The sequence below is a fragment of the Schistocerca gregaria genome, chromosome 8 (assembly GCF_023897955.1).
Source record: "Schistocerca gregaria isolate iqSchGreg1 chromosome 8, iqSchGreg1.2, whole genome shotgun sequence".
NCBI classification, from domain to species: domain Eukaryota; kingdom Metazoa; phylum Arthropoda; class Insecta; order Orthoptera; family Acrididae; genus Schistocerca; species Schistocerca gregaria.
Window position 1 is genome coordinate 145,422,289 of NC_064927.1, and position 18,470 is coordinate 145,440,758.

General features: G+C 38.5%; 1 protein-coding gene across 3 annotated transcripts in view; it reads left to right on the forward strand.

The window, feature by feature from the left end:
- The window catches only part of LOC126284229 (uncharacterized), a 333,906-nt gene that overhangs the window by 151,535 nt on the left and 163,901 nt on the right, over nucleotides 1-18,470 (forward strand). For all 3 annotated transcript variants that reach the window (XM_049983005.1, XM_049983007.1, XM_049983006.1), the window contains 2 exons: nucleotides 1,164-1,304; nucleotides 2,477-5,419. In XM_049983005.1, coding sequence (XP_049838962.1) covers nucleotides 1,164-1,304; nucleotides 2,477-5,419 — 3,084 coding nt within the window. The remainder of the gene's footprint in view (nucleotides 1-1,163; nucleotides 1,305-2,476; nucleotides 5,420-18,470) is intronic.

Sequence of the window (18,470 nt, forward strand, 5' to 3'; positions counted from 1 at the left end):
CTGTTTTGAGACTGTTGCCACTTAACAAGCAATTAGACTTGAGATGATTCACCAGTATGTGAGGTGTGCAAGTTTTATGTATAATAAAGTCACAGGCATTTGGTCCAGTGTTTCTGTGCTTAGTGTATTTTTTTTTATTTATATGGGGTATTTGTAAATGTCATGGAAACTCTAGCTGTTACGTTTGCTGAAATTTGCATTGTATGAAACAGTTAAGAGTGGGAATGTAAGGGTACAATGATCAATATCCACACCAATGAGCTACCTACCAGCAGGCAGTAGCTGGAGAGTCTTATCTTTTAAAACTTTCTATTGCGTCACATCTTTCTCTGTGTACAGGGCACTGTCATGTTGTGCTGACAGTAAGAGTCAGTAGCAAGGATGTGAAGGAGTAGTGGGGAGTAAACAGTTATTGGCAAATCTGAGAGACAAGAATGTGAGAAATTAAGATAGAAAGTGTTTAATATTGCACTGAGAGGACTATTGAAGTAGGAATATCAAATTGTGCATAGCTTTTTTGGAGTGAATGAATTTTAGAATTTGACAGTTTTGTCAAAGTATGTGGGTGTGATATGGCTAGATGTCTTTTTTGTTTGAATCTTGAATAAAATACATTAAAGGGCATCATCTTTCATTACATAAGAACCTTGCCACCTTTTATGTTTAATTTTGTAGTAAATGAAGGCAGATACGTGAAGCACAATTAAGAGGCAGTTGAATTTTCTATGCAATTGTGGCCTTTGTAAGTCTCCACTCCAAGTGTCAGTTCACTTAAAATTATTGGGGGAGAGACCTTATGATGCCAAGGCCCAATTCTTATAAGAATAGATTGGACAGTTTTCCAAAGTGGCATTGTGTGTGCAGCTCTAATTCATGGAGGGCAAGGGTTTCAATCTGGATTATCTAGCATTCTTTTTCATTGTGCCTGTTTGTGACACTGTGTTCTGTGTTTAGTGAGTATAAATCTATCCATTCCATATTGTTTTATTCTATCCTAGATTTTCCATTGTTCGATGAGACCAGAGAGTAATTATTTACATACCCTGTTTGTTTTTATTTGTTTATATTTCTATGTTGGAGAAAAGTTGTATTCTGTATGATAAAAATGTCCAAGATTGTTGCATTTTTCCATTGAATTATTGTTCATGTTGTGCTTATTTCAGCAACAGCAGCCACCCTCTCAGATTCCTAGAGAACACACAAATCAGCAGATATCTGCACTATTACAAACAAGGCTGCAACAGAGATTTTCTGTGCTGAACCCATCTACAGAAACTACTTGTGCACAAGAGAAACAACACGAGGTATATTTATCCTACTGCAGTTTTGACATATGTTAGCAAACACTAAAAACAAACTTTTTTTTTTACAACTATAAGGATACTTAACATTGTTTAAAACACTGTAATTTGGATCAAAGACATTGGAGCAAACAATCTGATAGGAAGGAAAAATACAATTATCTCTGAAAAAATTCTTTTACATAATGCGAATTTACTATTAAGATAAATACAAGAAAATATTAAGAAGTGATTGTCCACAATTTTAATTTTTTATGCTGTGTGTCTAGAATCTGTAGATTGCTTACTATTGCACCAAAAGAAAATTTGTTATGCATAATACTCTTGAAAGTAAGCATATAGTTTTTTTGTATTATCTTCCATTTTACTTTTAATGTATAAATCTATGCTTCAGCATTTCATATAATTTGAAATTCACGGATCTTATTTATTTGTGTAACATTCACTATGTTATAAAGGTTGTTTCATGAGTAAGTAGTCTATCTAGTGTGAGGACATACATGAAGATTTATGTAATTGAACCTGTCCTTGTTGTCTTCTTTTATGTTGTAGATTTTGCTTGCAAATACCTCATAAAGATACTTCCTTACAAAAGCTACAAGTTGAATAGGTACACTAAGACATATGTTTTCTTCTAAGTGTAATGTTTCTTATAAAACTCTAATGTGCCCTTCTCGTGTATGTAATTTAAAAAAAAAAAAATGAAATGATGGGCTTTTCATCTCCTCAGACTTGTTCATACCATCCTTGAGCCCTCTATAAATTAATTATCGAAATGTTAATGGTTGAGTCCCAGTCCATTTTGCACTTTCTTCCCTACTCTGATTTTATTTGGTCACATCTCATCTATTAATTTCTCACACATCATGCTGAGGTTGCTATAGGGGCTTTCTTGTGCCAGCTTGTTTTGTGTAACTTATATTTCAAATTTTACGAATTCTTTAGTCCAGAACCAATCGGCTGTCCTATACAGTTAAGTTTCCAGGTTTTGTTTCATCAGTGATTGTGCTAAGTGAGTCTCACTACTGTCAAAACCAACCGTAAGCAATACTGATTTTTATTTTGTTCCTCTTGTCACCAGCTACATTCTAAAGAAAGATGAAAGCACTTTTTTCTTTTTGTATGTTTAAGCTCCGCAAATCAAAATTGCAAAGCTGCTATTTATAATGTTGCAGGCACATCGACTGCATGGACACACTGCACCTACATCACCGCACAAGCAGGGTGTAGAAAATGTTCCAAGTATGCAGCAGCAAGCCAGCAAAATAAGGATCCTTCAGAACACAGTTCACCAACAGAACAGACAGCAGACATCACAAACACACCAGCAGTCCAGTGGCCATCTAGTGTCACAGCCTTCACAGCGTTTGAGTGAACAGCGCATTCAGCTAGTTCCATCCCAGTCCACTGTATGTACTCAACCCCAGCCTAATATGCAGCTCTCGTCTCGTATCTTGCAGGAGTGTGGACCACAGTTTCCACAACGCACTAATGATCAAAGCATAGTTCAGACTATGAACAGCCATACTGAACCTAATGTATCAAAAGAACTGTCTCATCATTCTAGTCAATCGGTGTGCCGGCCACAACAGCTCTCAACTGAACAAAGTGCACAGCAAAATAGCACGCAATTTATGTCACTGCAACAAAGTGGACAGCATGTGGTTTCAGGTGCTCAGAGCAGTAGTGCACAAAATATATACCACACTCCGAAACAGTCCATCCAACAGACTGCCTCACAGCTTGCTCGACCCCTTAGTGAGAAGCCCGTCATCCAACTTCCACAGCCTGGTAGACAGTCACTAGCCAGTGCTCAACAACAGCCTAGTGGTCATGTTTCTCAGCCTGTGCAGCACCCTGGTGCTCAGTACATTCCCCAGTCTTTGCAGCAGACCAATGTAAAGTCCATGACCCATCAACCCCAGAGTGTTGTCCAACCTCAGCTACAATCTGATAGCAGGTATAAGTCACTCCTGCAGCAACAGTCCAGTGGTCAGCTTGTTTACAAGCCTTCACAGCAACCTGGTGGCCAGAAAGTGACACAAGCTCTGCAGCAACCTGATAGCAAGTACATATCCCAGCCTTCAACAGGAAACCCAATGTGTGGAGCTCGTACTACACAGAAACCCAATGTTGTGAACACTGCATCTACATTACAGGTTCCAAATGAAACACCTTCACTAAAAGCTCCACCAGTTGTACAAAATATAACTAGGGAACAAACTATAACACAACACACTCCAAGAATGGCTAATGCTACAGTGCATCAAAATGTGCAGAAAAGCCTACATTTCGTATCAGGGCAGGTACCACCCCAACCAAAGGTGTTTCCTGATAGAGATACAGGCTCAGGGCTTAAAAATTGTTCTGAGAAACCAAATGAATTTGTTACTTCTGAAACTCAGAATGCGGGAGCATTAAGCACAACACACGATGGACGTAGTTCAGCCCTCAAAGAGCAGAAAACATGCATTCCAAAAACACAAGTTGCTCTGAAGCAGGCTAGCGAGCAGAGAGAATCCCATATAGTGTGTCAAAACAACCAACAACACATGACTCGCACTCATCTGCAGCCAGATACCCAATGTGTTGGCCAACCTCAACAGTGTCAGACTCCCCAGCACCCTGCTGTACAAGCCTCACTACAAGTTCCCCATATGTCGAGTGCAACGTGTGTGTTACGAGGCCCACAAGGAGCTGCCCAGCAGAACTTACAACTGGCCCCACATCAGCACACTGCCCAGAAACTATTCCAGTCCACAAATCATTCAAGTGTGCAGAGTGAATCCCAGAAACCAACCCAGTCAAGTGTAAAGCATGCGTCTCTTTCTCCTCAGTTGACCAACCATATTGTCCAACATTCTGTTGAAAATAATGCGACACAGCGAACATTACAACCCACTGTTCAGAATATGACAAATCATTGTGTTCAACAAAGTGGACATTTGTCTCTTCAGACACTGCAGAATTCCAGTGTGAAGTGCCTCTCATCTTCTTCACAACCTAGTACACCAAGTTTGAGTGTGACTACACAGCAAGGTATTAGACAAACAGTGCAAACTGTGTCTCAGCCACAGGTAACTAGATCATCCATTTTGACAGAACCACAAAATGTGGCTGTAAGGCAAGAGAAAAATAATGAGGGTACTTCACTTAAAACACAACAACAACTGAATGGGCTGGATAACATGCTGTCAACATGCCAAAACAATGGACAGCATACAGCAAAAGTTTCTCAGGTTTCTAAAACACAGTGGGGAGCCCAGAGTCCACAGAAACAAAATGTTCCACAGATTTCACAGCATTCAGGTGAAAAGACGGTCTCGCAAATTCCAAATCAGCACAGCGGGAAGAGTGTGATCCAAATTTCAGGTCTGTGTAATCAGCAGCGTAGTACGTCACAATCAGAATCAAATTTGTCGAAGTTTCAGCAGCAACAGAAACAACAGGTTGTATCACGTGTGGTTCCTACAGGGGAGGTAACAAATAGAAGACAAACAGAAAGCTCTCTGCAAAGACCAAGTGAATCAATTGTGCCAAGAAACCCATTGATATTTCTAAAAACTGTGCAGAGCTTAAACACAGAAAGTGCACCTCCTAAGTCACAGATCCCTATTGTTTCAGAACTTGGATTAAAACAACAACAACAGCAACAGAAGCATTACACACCAAGCAGTAATTCACAAGAGGCCCAGCAGCTTACACCACTTACTGAGTCTGGTTCTGTTTCCCATCAAGCAATCTCAAGAACACAAGCACAGGGTCCTAAAAACCACTTGCAGCAACCTGAAGAAAGAACACAGCTGTCCCTTAGTGATGGAGACTTTCTACAGAATATGTCCCAGCCACTACAGCATTTGAAAAATAAACAAAGTGAAAAAACTGAATTGAAAGTGCAACCAGTGATTCCACTGCAGAAGTCAGAGACATCTAACAAAGAAGGAAGTCTTCACCACTCTAACCAGCAGTTGTCTTCTTCTGTTCCTGTCTCACAGGTGGTTTCTGAACGACCCAATTCTTTGACCACGAATAACCAGCTCATACCAACAAATGTGTCTCAACAGTCAGTTGTATCTCTTTTCCCAGGAAATCTCTTTATAATGCTCCAACAGCAGCAGGTTTGTATCTGTATGTCTGTGACAGTATTAGTGTATGCTTGTTAGTCAACTCATAATTTCTCAGCCCTTTTACGTTCATCTAATAATTAATATTTTCTTTGTTACTAACCCACAGTCCAACAGTGTTTTGAATTTTATCTCTCATATGTTAGTTTCATGTTCCAAATATCACATTCATAGTAAAACATTTTTGTTACACAGTTTTTATGTAAGTGATAAGTTACTTTTATTCCAGAAGTCAGTTTTTTATAGTGTAGTGTTGGTGAGAGACATGTATATGTGTCATTCAAACACGTTTTTGTTATGTGGCAAATATCTTTTTTTTTTAATATATTATAATTGGAAAAATAAAAGTAAAATCTACTCACCAAGTGGTGACAGGAGAAAACGCCTATGAAAGTTAAGGAAATGTCCAAGCTTTTGGAGGTAATGGCTCCTCCTCGCAAAAGAGATTAAGGAGAGGAAAGAGAGATCAAAGAGATGAAGGGAAAAGAACTGGGAAGCCACTAGCTCCAAAAGCTTGCACATTTCTGTAACTTTTGTAGTCACCATTAGGCAAGTAGACTTTTTATCCATCCAATTACATTATACGAGACACCTTATTTTCCTTGATAAACTATCTGAAGGGTGTCCAATTATGGAAGCAGCTTAAATCAGTGCTACAACTTCCAGGATGAATTTTTACTCTGCAGTGGAGTGCGAATTATTTGAAACTTCTGGGTGATTAAAGTATTTGCCAGACTACGACTTGGACCTAGAATATTGTCTTTCATGGGCAGAGGGCTGTCCTGAATGACCTACCTAGGCACCACCCAAGAGCTGCCCTCATTGCCTCCTTATGCCAATACCATTCTCCTTTTCTCTAAACTTCACATAAGTTTGCCATTTATACCTTGTAGAGTTTGGTGGGAACAAGAGTCAGCTGTTTGAATGTCCAGACTTAGTCTCTCTCTCTCTCTCTCTCTCTCTCTCTCTCTCTCTCTCTCTCTCTCTCCCTCCCTCTCTCCCTCTCCCTCACCCCCTACCCCTTACCCCCTCCCCCCTCTGCCCCAAGCCCCACTTTGCTGGAACACACTTTTTGTTGCTTGTGCTGCATCTCTAATATCCACAGTTTCAATTATGTTTGACTAATATTGTTAATGATTTCTCTTAGAATTTTGCATTATAATAATAAGCTTACTTAACCTATCATCCAGTTAGTTGTTTAATTTACATAGTTTTTACACAAAACTATGCATAATTTTCATTCATATTGCTAATTTTTATTACTTTTGCTCAAATTTACTTCACACACTATAAGCCAGAACATAGTGTAGGAGAAACTGAAAACAGAATCTTGTTCATAATAAGGTTTCACTAGGTGTAACTCCTCCTGTTGGAATTAATCTTATAAAATGTTTATTATCCTTTTTTGCCATTTTTTGATGATTTAGGTTTTTCTGTTGTGATGAAAAGTGTTGTGGCGAGCACATTTAGGAAGTTGTATATGCCTCTTAGATCATGCCAAATGATGAGCACCTCATAGAGCTAAGATTATGTTGGAGATCTGGTTTGATTAGCATATTGTTATTGAGCTACTAAAAGTCACTATTATTAGTCTTTATAAATATAAGCTTTGGGCATGCTTCCCTTCCCATTTCATTTGGGAATAACGCAGTGGACAAATCTGTGCTGCACTGTCTTGCCGAAGTCAGCATTTTTCCCCAGGGAAAGCTTATATAGTTTGTGTTGTGCACAATGTAAGTAAAGCGGAATACAAGCCCCTGCGTGCAAAGGGGTACAAACTCTACCCAGTCAGTACCAATACCTGAACTTGTACCCAGTACTGATGTTCCAGATTACTTTTTTGTATGAAGATGATGATATAAAACAATTCTATCCCAGCCACATCATCATGGAAGACAGCTAGGGGCAGATAATTAATCGTCAGCTCATTGGCAGGTTTGACTACTGTGTTGTCTCTTGAATTGATAGGCAAATACATAACAGAACCCATACTGGTGAAGAAGTGTGAGATTAAACATCTATTGCAGTCGGCTGTGGATATTGGATGAGAAGACAGTGTTCTTTGAAGTGGCAGTTTAATTGTTAGGCTAGACAAATGAATAATCAGCCAGAAGCTGCAACTATTCTTTGTGGTAATGAATTAATTGTTGTTTGGCAGCCCATGCAAAATTGTTGTACAGAAGAAGAAGAAGAAGAAGAAGAAGAAAACATTCAACCAATAAGGATTCAACAGATGTCAGATTGAGCAGGATTACATTTTCAGGCCATATTACTTAAGTCAATTGATAAATGAGTGGCTCGGTGCCAGAGGTGCATAACATACATTTATTTAGTTTTGAGGTATACTGAGTTAAAAATCATATCAGAATAGAAAATAATTAATAAACGCAAAAGTCACATATTTATTGCAACAGAAAGGGCACATTCCACGTAATTTCACATCTCAAAATAAAAAAATTTGCATTTCAGTTTATTATAAAAAAAAAAAGATAGTCAACTCTGGTGCTGAAAAATGACAGACTGAAAATAAAACTTTTGTTTCTGATGCACCTGATAGACAAGTACAGCACAAGGTAAAATGGTAGTTTTGTAAAAATACAAATTTAATATATTTATAAGATCACAGATACTTATTTAAGAACAAGTAATTCTTAGAAACCCCATTAACACATTTATCCCATTCATGCCACTGAGTCTTCATGTCTCTTACATTGTCCTCTTGTGTCATTGTATCTTCATCATGCCTGCTTTGTTCCATGTGACACATCTTCATCTCTCTTGCCTTGTCCCAGTCACATCACTGTATAAACAAAGTGAAAAAACTGAATTGAAAGTGCAACCAGTGATTCCACTGCAGAAGTCAGAGACATCTAACAAAGAAGGAAGTCTTCACCACTCTAACCAGCAGTTGTCTTCTTCTGTTCCTGTCTCACAGGTGGTTTCTGAACGACCCAATTCTTTGACCACGAATAACCAGCTCATACCAACAAATGTGTCTCAACAGTCAGTTGTATCTCTTTTCCCAGGAAATCTCTTTATAATGCTCCAACAGCAGCAGGTTTGTATCTGTATGTCTGTGACAGTATTAGTGTATGCTTGTTAGTCAACTCATAATTTCTCAGCCCTTTTACGTTCATCTAATAATTAATATTTTCTTTGTTACTAACCCACAGTCCAACAGTGTTTTGAATTTTATCTCTCATATGTTAGTTTCATGTTCCAAATATCACATTCATAGTAAAACATTTTTGTTACACAGTTTTTATGTAAGTGATAAGTTACTTTTATTCCAGAAGTCAGTTTTTTATAGTGTAGTGTTGGTGAGAGACATGTATATGTGTCATTCAAACACGTTTTTGTTATGTGGCAAATATCTTTTTTTTTTAATATATTATAATTGGAAAAATAAAAGTAAAATCTACTCACCAAGTGGTGACAGGAGAAAACGCCTATGAAAGTTAAGGAAATGTCCAAGCTTTTGGAGGTAATGGCTCCTCCTCGCAAAAGAGATTAAGGAGAGGAAAGAGAGATCAAAGAGATGAAGGGAAAAGAACTGGGAAGCCACTAGCTCCAAAAGCTTGCACATTTCTGTAACTTTTGTAGTCACCATTAGGCAAGTAGACTTTTTATCCATCCAATTACATTATACGAGACACCTTATTTTCCTTGATAAACTATCTGAAGGGTGTCCAATTATGGAAGCAGCTTAAATCAGTGCTACAACTTCCAGGATGAATTTTTACTCTGCAGTGGAGTGCGAATTATTTGAAACTTCTGGGTGATTAAAGTATTTGCCAGACTACGACTTGGACCTAGAATATTGTCTTTCATGGGCAGAGGGCTGTCCTGAATGACCTACCTAGGCACCACCCAAGAGCTGCCCTCATTGCCTCCTTATGCCAATACCATTCTCCTTTTCTCTAAACTTCACATAAGTTTGCCATTTATACCTTGTAGAGTTTGGTGGGAACAAGAGTCAGCTGTTTGAATGTCCAGACTTAGTCTCTCTCTCTCTCTCTCTCTCTCTCTCTCTCTCTCTCTCTCTCTCTCTCTCTCTCCCTCCCTCTCTCCCTCTCCCTCACCCCCTACCCCTTACCCCCTCCCCCCTCTGCCCCAAGCCCCACTTTGCTGGAACACACTTTTTGTTGCTTGTGCTGCATCTCTAATATCCACAGTTTCAATTATGTTTGACTAATATTGTTAATGATTTCTCTTAGAATTTTGCATTATAATAATAAGCTTACTTAACCTATCATCCAGTTAGTTGTTTAATTTACATAGTTTTTACACAAAACTATGCATAATTTTCATTCATATTGCTAATTTTTATTACTTTTGCTCAAATTTACTTCACACACTATAAGCCAGAACATAGTGTAGGAGAAACTGAAAACAGAATCTTGTTCATAATAAGGTTTCACTAGGTGTAACTCCTCCTGTTGGAATTAATCTTATAAAATGTTTATTATCCTTTTTTGCCATTTTTTGATGATTTAGGTTTTTCTGTTGTGATGAAAAGTGTTGTGGCGAGCACATTTAGGAAGTTGTATATGCCTCTTAGATCATGCCAAATGATGAGCACCTCATAGAGCTAAGATTATGTTGGAGATCTGGTTTGATTAGCATATTGTTATTGAGCTACTAAAAGTCACTATTATTAGTCTTTATAAATATAAGCTTTGGGCATGCTTCCCTTCCCATTTCATTTGGGAATAACGCAGTGGACAAATCTGTGCTGCACTGTCTTGCCGAAGTCAGCATTTTTCCCCAGGGAAAGCTTATATAGTTTGTGTTGTGCACAATGTAAGTAAAGCGGAATACAAGCCCCTGCGTGCAAAGGGGTACAAACTCTACCCAGTCAGTACCAATACCTGAACTTGTACCCAGTACTGATGTTCCAGATTACTTTTTTGTATGAAGATGATGATATAAAACAATTCTATCCCAGCCACATCATCATGGAAGACAGCTAGGGGCAGATAATTAATCGTCAGCTCATTGGCAGGTTTGACTACTGTGTTGTCTCTTGAATTGATAGGCAAATACATAACAGAACCCATACTGGTGAAGAAGTGTGAGATTAAACATCTATTGCAGTCGGCTGTGGATATTGGATGAGAAGACAGTGTTCTTTGAAGTGGCAGTTTAATTGTTAGGCTAGACAAATGAATAATCAGCCAGAAGCTGCAACTATTCTTTGTGGTAATGAATTAATTGTTGTTTGGCAGCCCATGCAAAATTGTTGTACAGAAGAAGAAGAAGAAGAAGAAGAAGAAAACATTCAACCAATAAGGATTCAACAGATGTCAGATTGAGCAGGATTACATTTTCAGGCCATATTACTTAAGTCAATTGATAAATGAGTGGCTCGGTGCCAGAGGTGCATAACATACATTTATTTAGTTTTGAGGTATACTGAGTTAAAAATCATATCAGAATAGAAAATAATTAATAAACGCAAAAGTCACATATTTATTGCAACAGAAAGGGCACATTCCACGTAATTTCACATCTCAAAATAAAAAAATTTGCATTTCAGTTTATTATAAAAAAAAAAAGATAGTCAACTCTGGTGCTGAAAAATGACAGACTGAAAATAAAACTTTTGTTTCTGATGCACCTGATAGACAAGTACAGCACAAGGTAAAATGGTAGTTTTGTAAAAATACAAATTTAATATATTTATAAGATCACAGATACTTATTTAAGAACAAGTAATTCTTAGAAACCCCATTAACACATTTATCCCATTCATGCCACTGAGTCTTCATGTCTCTTACATTGTCCTCTTGTGTCATTGTATCTTCATCATGCCTGCTTTGTTCCATGTGACACATCTTCATCTCTCTTGCCTTGTCCCAGTCACATCACTGTATTTTGAAGAGACATGTAAAATTCATGATGTTGTGGTGGCACAAATTTCAAAAGACTTTGCAACGCTTTGATTTTTTCCTTTGATACTTTTCTGCCCTTAAGATATAATTGTTGTAGACTTTCTGGGAATTCGCGGGCTAGTACGTCCTCGACTCGGCTTTTTGGCAGTGTCTAGTGCATTGAAACAAACACCTTCGAAGCAGTTGTATGTATAGAATATCATTTTAGGATGTTCTTTGGGAATAGTTGCCTTTGTACTCTCAACCATTCGACTTTTGTCACTTTCCATATTTGTTTTCCCATTGGTACAGTTTTCTTCCAAGGATTTTGAACTGAAATATAAATCTTTAGTCTTCTATGAACCACAAATTTTGGTTGCTTCTGCTTTGCATTTTCAATCACCTTAGACCAGTCATTTGAGAGAAAAAATATAAGGATGATATTTCTTTTCCTTTTCAATAATGCTAAAATATTTATCACACATAGAAAAACTGTGGTCAGGAAGAAGAAAACTTTTGTTGTAGCTGTTGAATTTCAGTTTTCTGTAAAATATAGCTTAATATCAGTGCCATTTAATGTTTCTGTGTTGGCCACCGCAGCTGTCACTGTTAGGGTATTATTTCTTTTGTTGTTAGTGGGAGATAATTTCTAATATGGTACAAAAGGCAATTTCTTGTGACCCATGGGGAGCAGTATGTTCACCCCAGATGTACATATGGCCATTGTTACTAACACTGGAGATCCAAACCTGATCCTTGTAGTTAGCTTAACTCATTGTTAATACTGGTGTGGGCAGTGTTTTCTGTAGATCAGAAACAAGAACTTGTTTTGTACCATTAGACTCAGCTGCTTCACTTATGTACCTCTTCTTCACCTCTTCCAAAGCTCTGCTTTCCTTAAATGAAGTTCATGCTGCACAACCAGTTCATTCTTTTCAGGGCTTTTTGATATGCCTGTCATCTTTGCTTGAAGTTCATCACACATCTGCCAGGTGTTCTTTTTTTGGTCATTTAAAATGCAGGTTGAATCTTGTTTTGGAAATATGATACTGTGGAACTGCCCTGTGACTTTCAAATTGCACTCTTCCTTGTAGAACTTAAAACATTATAGCCATATTGAGATCTGGTGATAAAATATTTGCGTGAGCTATCTCGGCAACAATAATGGCCCTTGTGTGTTGGAAACTTTTCAATAAACTTACAAACCAATTCCTCATACGCAGATTTGGTTTTCTTAAGCAGCGCATGTATGCCTCTATTGTCACCCTCTGTTGTTCTATAGACCTTCTTCCTCTTAAGTGCATTAGTTATATTACCATCGCACACTGGTAGCTTTCCCTGAATGATGGAAGAATGTTTTCGATACTATCTTTTCTTCATAATTTTCATCTTGAAGTATTGGCACTTAACATATTGTACTTCAACGTGTCAACTTATAAATGCATTTTTAGAGCCCGAGTCATGTTGTAACAACTGTCAAAAATTTGCTGTCTCCTATGCATAGAAATCATAGTATGACACTACAATTGGCAACCACAAGGATCCAAAAAAACATTGTTTCTTATGCACTTTTTACCAGATATTGATATGTATTCTTCACTAGGATTTGCTTGTACTTTCTAATAAGCTTTTTGTGAGTTTCAAGTTTTCTTAATCTTTTCCTTCTCCTCATTGGAGTGATGATCTCAAGGTTATGTTGCTCATGTTCTTGATCTGTGAAAAATTTGGAACCGTACTTGCCTAGCCAGCACATTATTTGAACTCATGGCTGCGGAAACGGGATAAGTATGTTAATTTCCCTATGGTTAAATAACTGCTGTTGTTATTGACAATAGTATCCATTAGTAATTAAAAACCAATTATTATAAAATTACAATGAAAATTATATGTTATTAAAATGTGCTCATGTTTAAAAAATTCTATGTAGTGCCTGACATGGCTAACCCACTAGAATTTTCAAAGCTATTTTCTAAAATATCAAGGTTATCACATAACATGATAATTACATACATTGTTTTATATTTACCTGAAGATTCAATATCATTAGAATTTGGATCATAATTGATGTTGAGTATGCACATACGGTGCAGTCATAAACAGCAATCTAGTAGTTCCCAAAAATGGTGCCAGCTATCAGCACCATTCAAACTATGAACAAATTGTAGGCAAGTTTGGCACGCATTAAGGCAATTGTTTCGAGTCCAGTATATCACAAAGCAGCAATTTTTAAGAGTCGTTGGTTAGGCAACTATGGCACTGAGGCACTCAAATGTGAGCAAGGTGGACATGAGAACTCCACTCCATAAACAAGTCATCGTCTCTCACCAGTAGCTGCTAGGGTAGGTGAGGAGAGACACAGTCATCCATGAGCAAGACAGCAGATGTTGACTGAACAACAAACATCAGCCAGCTGTAACGAGTAAACAGCTCATGGGCACCCAATAATCTGGATGATCATAGTGAGGTCATGGCAGTTAAGGTATCATCTTTGTCAAACCTCCCTGAACAATAGAATAGAATATTTTTATTAGCCTTTCAGTATTTTTCGTACAATTGGCTTCGTCAAAGTTTACAGAGGGATTTAGTTTCAGTACGATATTGAAATAGTTACAGAAAGGGGAGAAAAGGAACTATAGACCTTTTCTTCAGCATTATATAAAACAATGTTTTATACAGTAATTAACCCTTTCGCGGCTGGAAGGCTGAGCGTCCTGCCTGCCTGGCCGGGTGACAGGGACGAGCGCACTGCGCGCCTGGCCGGCGGCGGCTGTCGCAGCCCTGTGGCCGCTGCAGGCTACGGCCGCCGCAGGCTTCCCGCGTGTTGCCGTGTGCACAGAACCACTGTTCAGCAGCGCCTTAAAAAAACACTATACTCTGTATGGTCACTTTGGTTATAGTTTCTGATAACAACGAAAGAGAGCTTCGAAAATAGCCAACACTTTCAGTTATATGTTTATTATGGGCTGAAAAATGGTTGGTTTAGAAAAATGATAGGAACTTTTTTAATAGTAATTCCAAAATCCTCTAACTAGAGATTTACACCGTCGATGTATGTGCCTAAAACATATTAAAATTCCACTATCATCACATGAATGTATTTCAAGATATATAGTTTTAAATAGAGTTGTGCGTAGCGAAAACGCCCAAATCTCGAACAATATTCTTACTACGGTCTTAAATAGATAATAATTACAGAAATTTAAAACCTAATTTTGTCATGCAATCGGACTAAAAGTTAAACAAGGAATATATCTGCATAACTCATTTTGCGATAGGCCCTTGCCTTCGTTTGTAATTAAAACCTAAAGTCGATTCTCCACAGTAAGAAATTGGATAGTAAACGCCTACCTTCTTCTAGCTCGCTGTCTTCTTTTTCAGCCCGTCACGTTCAGTACGGTTTACTTTAATGGTTTCCCATCCTCATTTTCGACGCAGGCTTTGGACTGCCGCTGGCTGAGTTAAAAACCATTTTTTTTACTTTTATCTGCTTTTTTTTGTCCGCAGCTCGTGGTCTCGCGGTAGCGTTCTCGCTTCCCGAGCACGGGGTCCCGGGTTCGATTCCCGGCGGGGTCAGGGATTTTTCACCTGCCTCGTGATGACTGGGTGTTTGTGTCGTCTTCATCATCATCATCAATCATCCCCATTACGGTCGGAGGAAGGCAATGGCAAACCACCTCCACTAGGACCTTGCCTAGTATGGCGGCGCGGGTCTCCCGCGTCGCTCCCCTACGCTCGGTAAACGGAGTATGGGACTCATCATCATCATCTGCTTTTTATTTTTAATTTTTTATTTTTTACTTTTATCTATTTGAAACGTACAAAGTTACTAAAACGTGCTAATATTTCTTTAGCGTGTGGTAATTTTCGAAACATGGCACCATGCAGAGAGCCACATCGCACTTTTTGCATCTTATGCGTGTCATTTTTCGTTGTGAATGAGCAGTGCATACTACACAGCGTCTCTGGGGAATCTCCTTTTTCTCCGTTGCTACGAGGAACCCTGGATAATGTCCCTCTTTATTCTGCAGTCGGAAAGGGCTTTCTTCTTTGGTTGTCCGTGGGATCGCACTTTTACACGTTTGACTATGAAATCTGTCAAGCAATTGACGGATTAGCTCCAAGTGGTATTTCGCTAGTGGTATCTTCTGTTGCTTTTGTATTTCAAAAACAGTTTTTGCGTTCAGCACACACAAGTCAGTCAAATGAAAGAATACTTTCTTGTACCACTTCAGTGTCTTTCGGATGCACTGTACAGAAGATAATAGCATGTCTGTCTTATCCACTGCACCCATTGACTTATTATAGCTGACGACACAGGTGGGTTTCAATTTGTTTTGGCCTGTTCTATGTTCTTTCTTCTGTGTCTCCACAAACTCTGGTCCATTTACGGTCGAAAGCATCCACACTTCTTTCTTGTCCATCCATTTTAGTGCCATTAATGTTCCACAAGATTTGAACTGTACTTCCCCTTTTTTCAGCTTGTCTGGTAACGGTGGTAGATGTTTCCTGTTTTTTCGTACTGTTCCGACGGCGTTTGTACATTTTTTGTGGAGCCATAGAAATAATTCTGGGCTCGAGTACCAATTGTCCAAATAAATGGTATGACCTTTGTTGAGGTATGGCAATAACAAACTCACAACAACATCGCCTGATTTTCCCCAATCAGAATTTCCAGATTCTATTTCCGTGGCAGCACCAGTGTAGATAATATAATCCAGAATATAATTCGTTTCTACGTCACAAAGGACGAAAATTTTAATGCCAAAACGACTACGTTTATTTGGTATGTACTGCTTGAATCGGAGCCTTCCCTTGAAAAGTAGCAAACTTTCGTCGATCACTAGGTTTTCAAAGGGTACTACTGCCTCGCGGAATTTATTTCTTGTGTGACCTACAATGAGACGTATCTTTACAAGAATATCTTGAGACGCGGTGGAATTGTCACAGAAGTGCAATAAACGCAGAATCAATTTGTACCGGTCCCTGGCCATTATGTTAGAAAATATTGGTGTCTGAAGCAAAGAATCTGTCGACCAATATTCATTCACTTCTAACTTTTTACTTCTAGGCATAAGCAGAGAACATGCTAGGAAACAATAAAATTCTGATGGCTCTATATGCTTCCAGCGTGCTAATCTACTGGGCACTGTCGTCATTTTTTTAGTAATAAATTTATAATAATTATTGATCTGTGTACAAATGGCAGAAACAAATTCCATGGACATGAAGTACAAAAAGAAATCTAAATGACTTGCTGACTCTTCGAAGTCCACCTTTAACCCGCTAAATGTGTTCACAAAACGGTGTCGTTTCGTCACAGGATGATTCTCCGTCCAGTCATACTTTCTTTTTCCTGACGAAGTTTCACTTACTCTATCTTCTTTTCCGTCTTCAGAGGAAGAATCTTCTGTTCGTGATACCGAGGATTCAGCAATAAGTCCAGGAGCATCCAACTCTTCATCGGAAGAAAGCTCCGAAGTATCACTACAATCTTCGTCACTGCTATTCATGAGGATATCCATGATTTCCTTGTCCGATAAACTGTGTCCCGACATGGCAAAGTCTACACACGCGAACGCTGTCGTCTCACCAGAAGCGAAAAACGGACTGGCCGATTGTTAGACTCGTAAGCAGAAAGTGTGCAGGGGAGGGGAAAACTAAAGTGCTTTCTCACTTTACAAAGAAGACCAGACAATGAAAGTGTTGTCTGAAAAGTGGACAACAGCCAGCAGCCGCTCTATTGTGAACGTTTACCTGTTCCCGAGCCCGGGCGTATATGTATGCCATTAGCCGTCTGGTATTCCCGCCTGCCGGGCGTAGATGTATGCCCGTAGCCGCCTGGACTTCCCGCCGGCTGGGCATACATCTACGCCCGTAGCCGTCTGGTCTTCTAACTGCCGGGCATACATGTATGCCCGTAGCCGCGAAAGGGTTAAATACACACATAATAAAAGAATCACAGTAAATAACTAGTTTATATAATATCAAAACATTTTCTTCATAACTTAGGTAAAACATATATTTTGATGATTAGTTTCTAAGAATTCTTCAGTTGTATAGAATTCGTTGTTTTTTAGCCAGGTTTGCAATGTATTCTTATATTTATTTAGTGGTATTGTACGAGCTGAGCATGGTAACTTATTGAAAAATTTTATGCTTAAGTACTTATAGTTATTATGGCCTACAGCAAGTCTTGTGGAAGGCAAGTCCAGCAGGTGACTGTTTCTTGTATTGTGTGCATGCACATCACATCACATCACATCTCATGTTCAGTTTTTTCAGAGATGACCCTCAGGCTTTCTTCTTTCTTGTTGAAGCTATTGGCATGTTTTTGCTTTCATACAGCTCCTCTGAACAAGCAGGTGTTGCAGCTCTCCTTTGCTTGAGAGAAGAACTATCACACATGCTTATTCAGAAAAGCTGTAGAAATGATAAAAATGAAAAAAAAAAGGTTGTGTAAATTGAAGGTGGATACTGCTAGTATTTGGCATATATTAGACAGTTATATATGTAAATGCTTGGCACTGTCATTACGCCAAGAGATTTAAAATAATTTCTGCAGGACTCTCTGGGTGCTAACCCCTCCATGCACCTGATTGCTTTCTTCTGCCATCTGAAAATACATTCAGCCCCTGGGGAGTTACCCCAAAGCAATATTCCATATTGCAGTTGGGAATGAAAAAAAGCATAGTATGAGTGGAGTAGCAATTGCTTGCTCACACTGTTTCTTAATTTATACAATAAGAAAAGTACTCGTACTAGTTTACTACATAGATAATTGTGTGTCCTTCCCATGAGAGCTTTTGGTCTATGATTAGCCCAAGTAGTTTCACTGTTTTGTTTTCATTTTTAGTTACTTTGAGATTAAATATTGTTTCTTCTGTTTTTGTTTGATTTATGCACAGCTGGTTAGCCTAACACCAGTAATTAGGCATTTGCATCATTTCTCTATTTTTGTGCAGTACACTCTGTAAGTTCTCTCCTGTATTTATTAATATTGAAAATGCTTATTGAAGAGTTGGTAACTGTGTGATGTGTTCCAAAATATGACAACGCAAGCCTTTATTACCAGGATATTAAAAATTTTCTGTGGCTGGAAGGCAAATGTCAGAGCTGTCCTCTAAAACATCCTCCAATAAAATTCCTAATTGGGAGGTATTATTAGAAGTCCA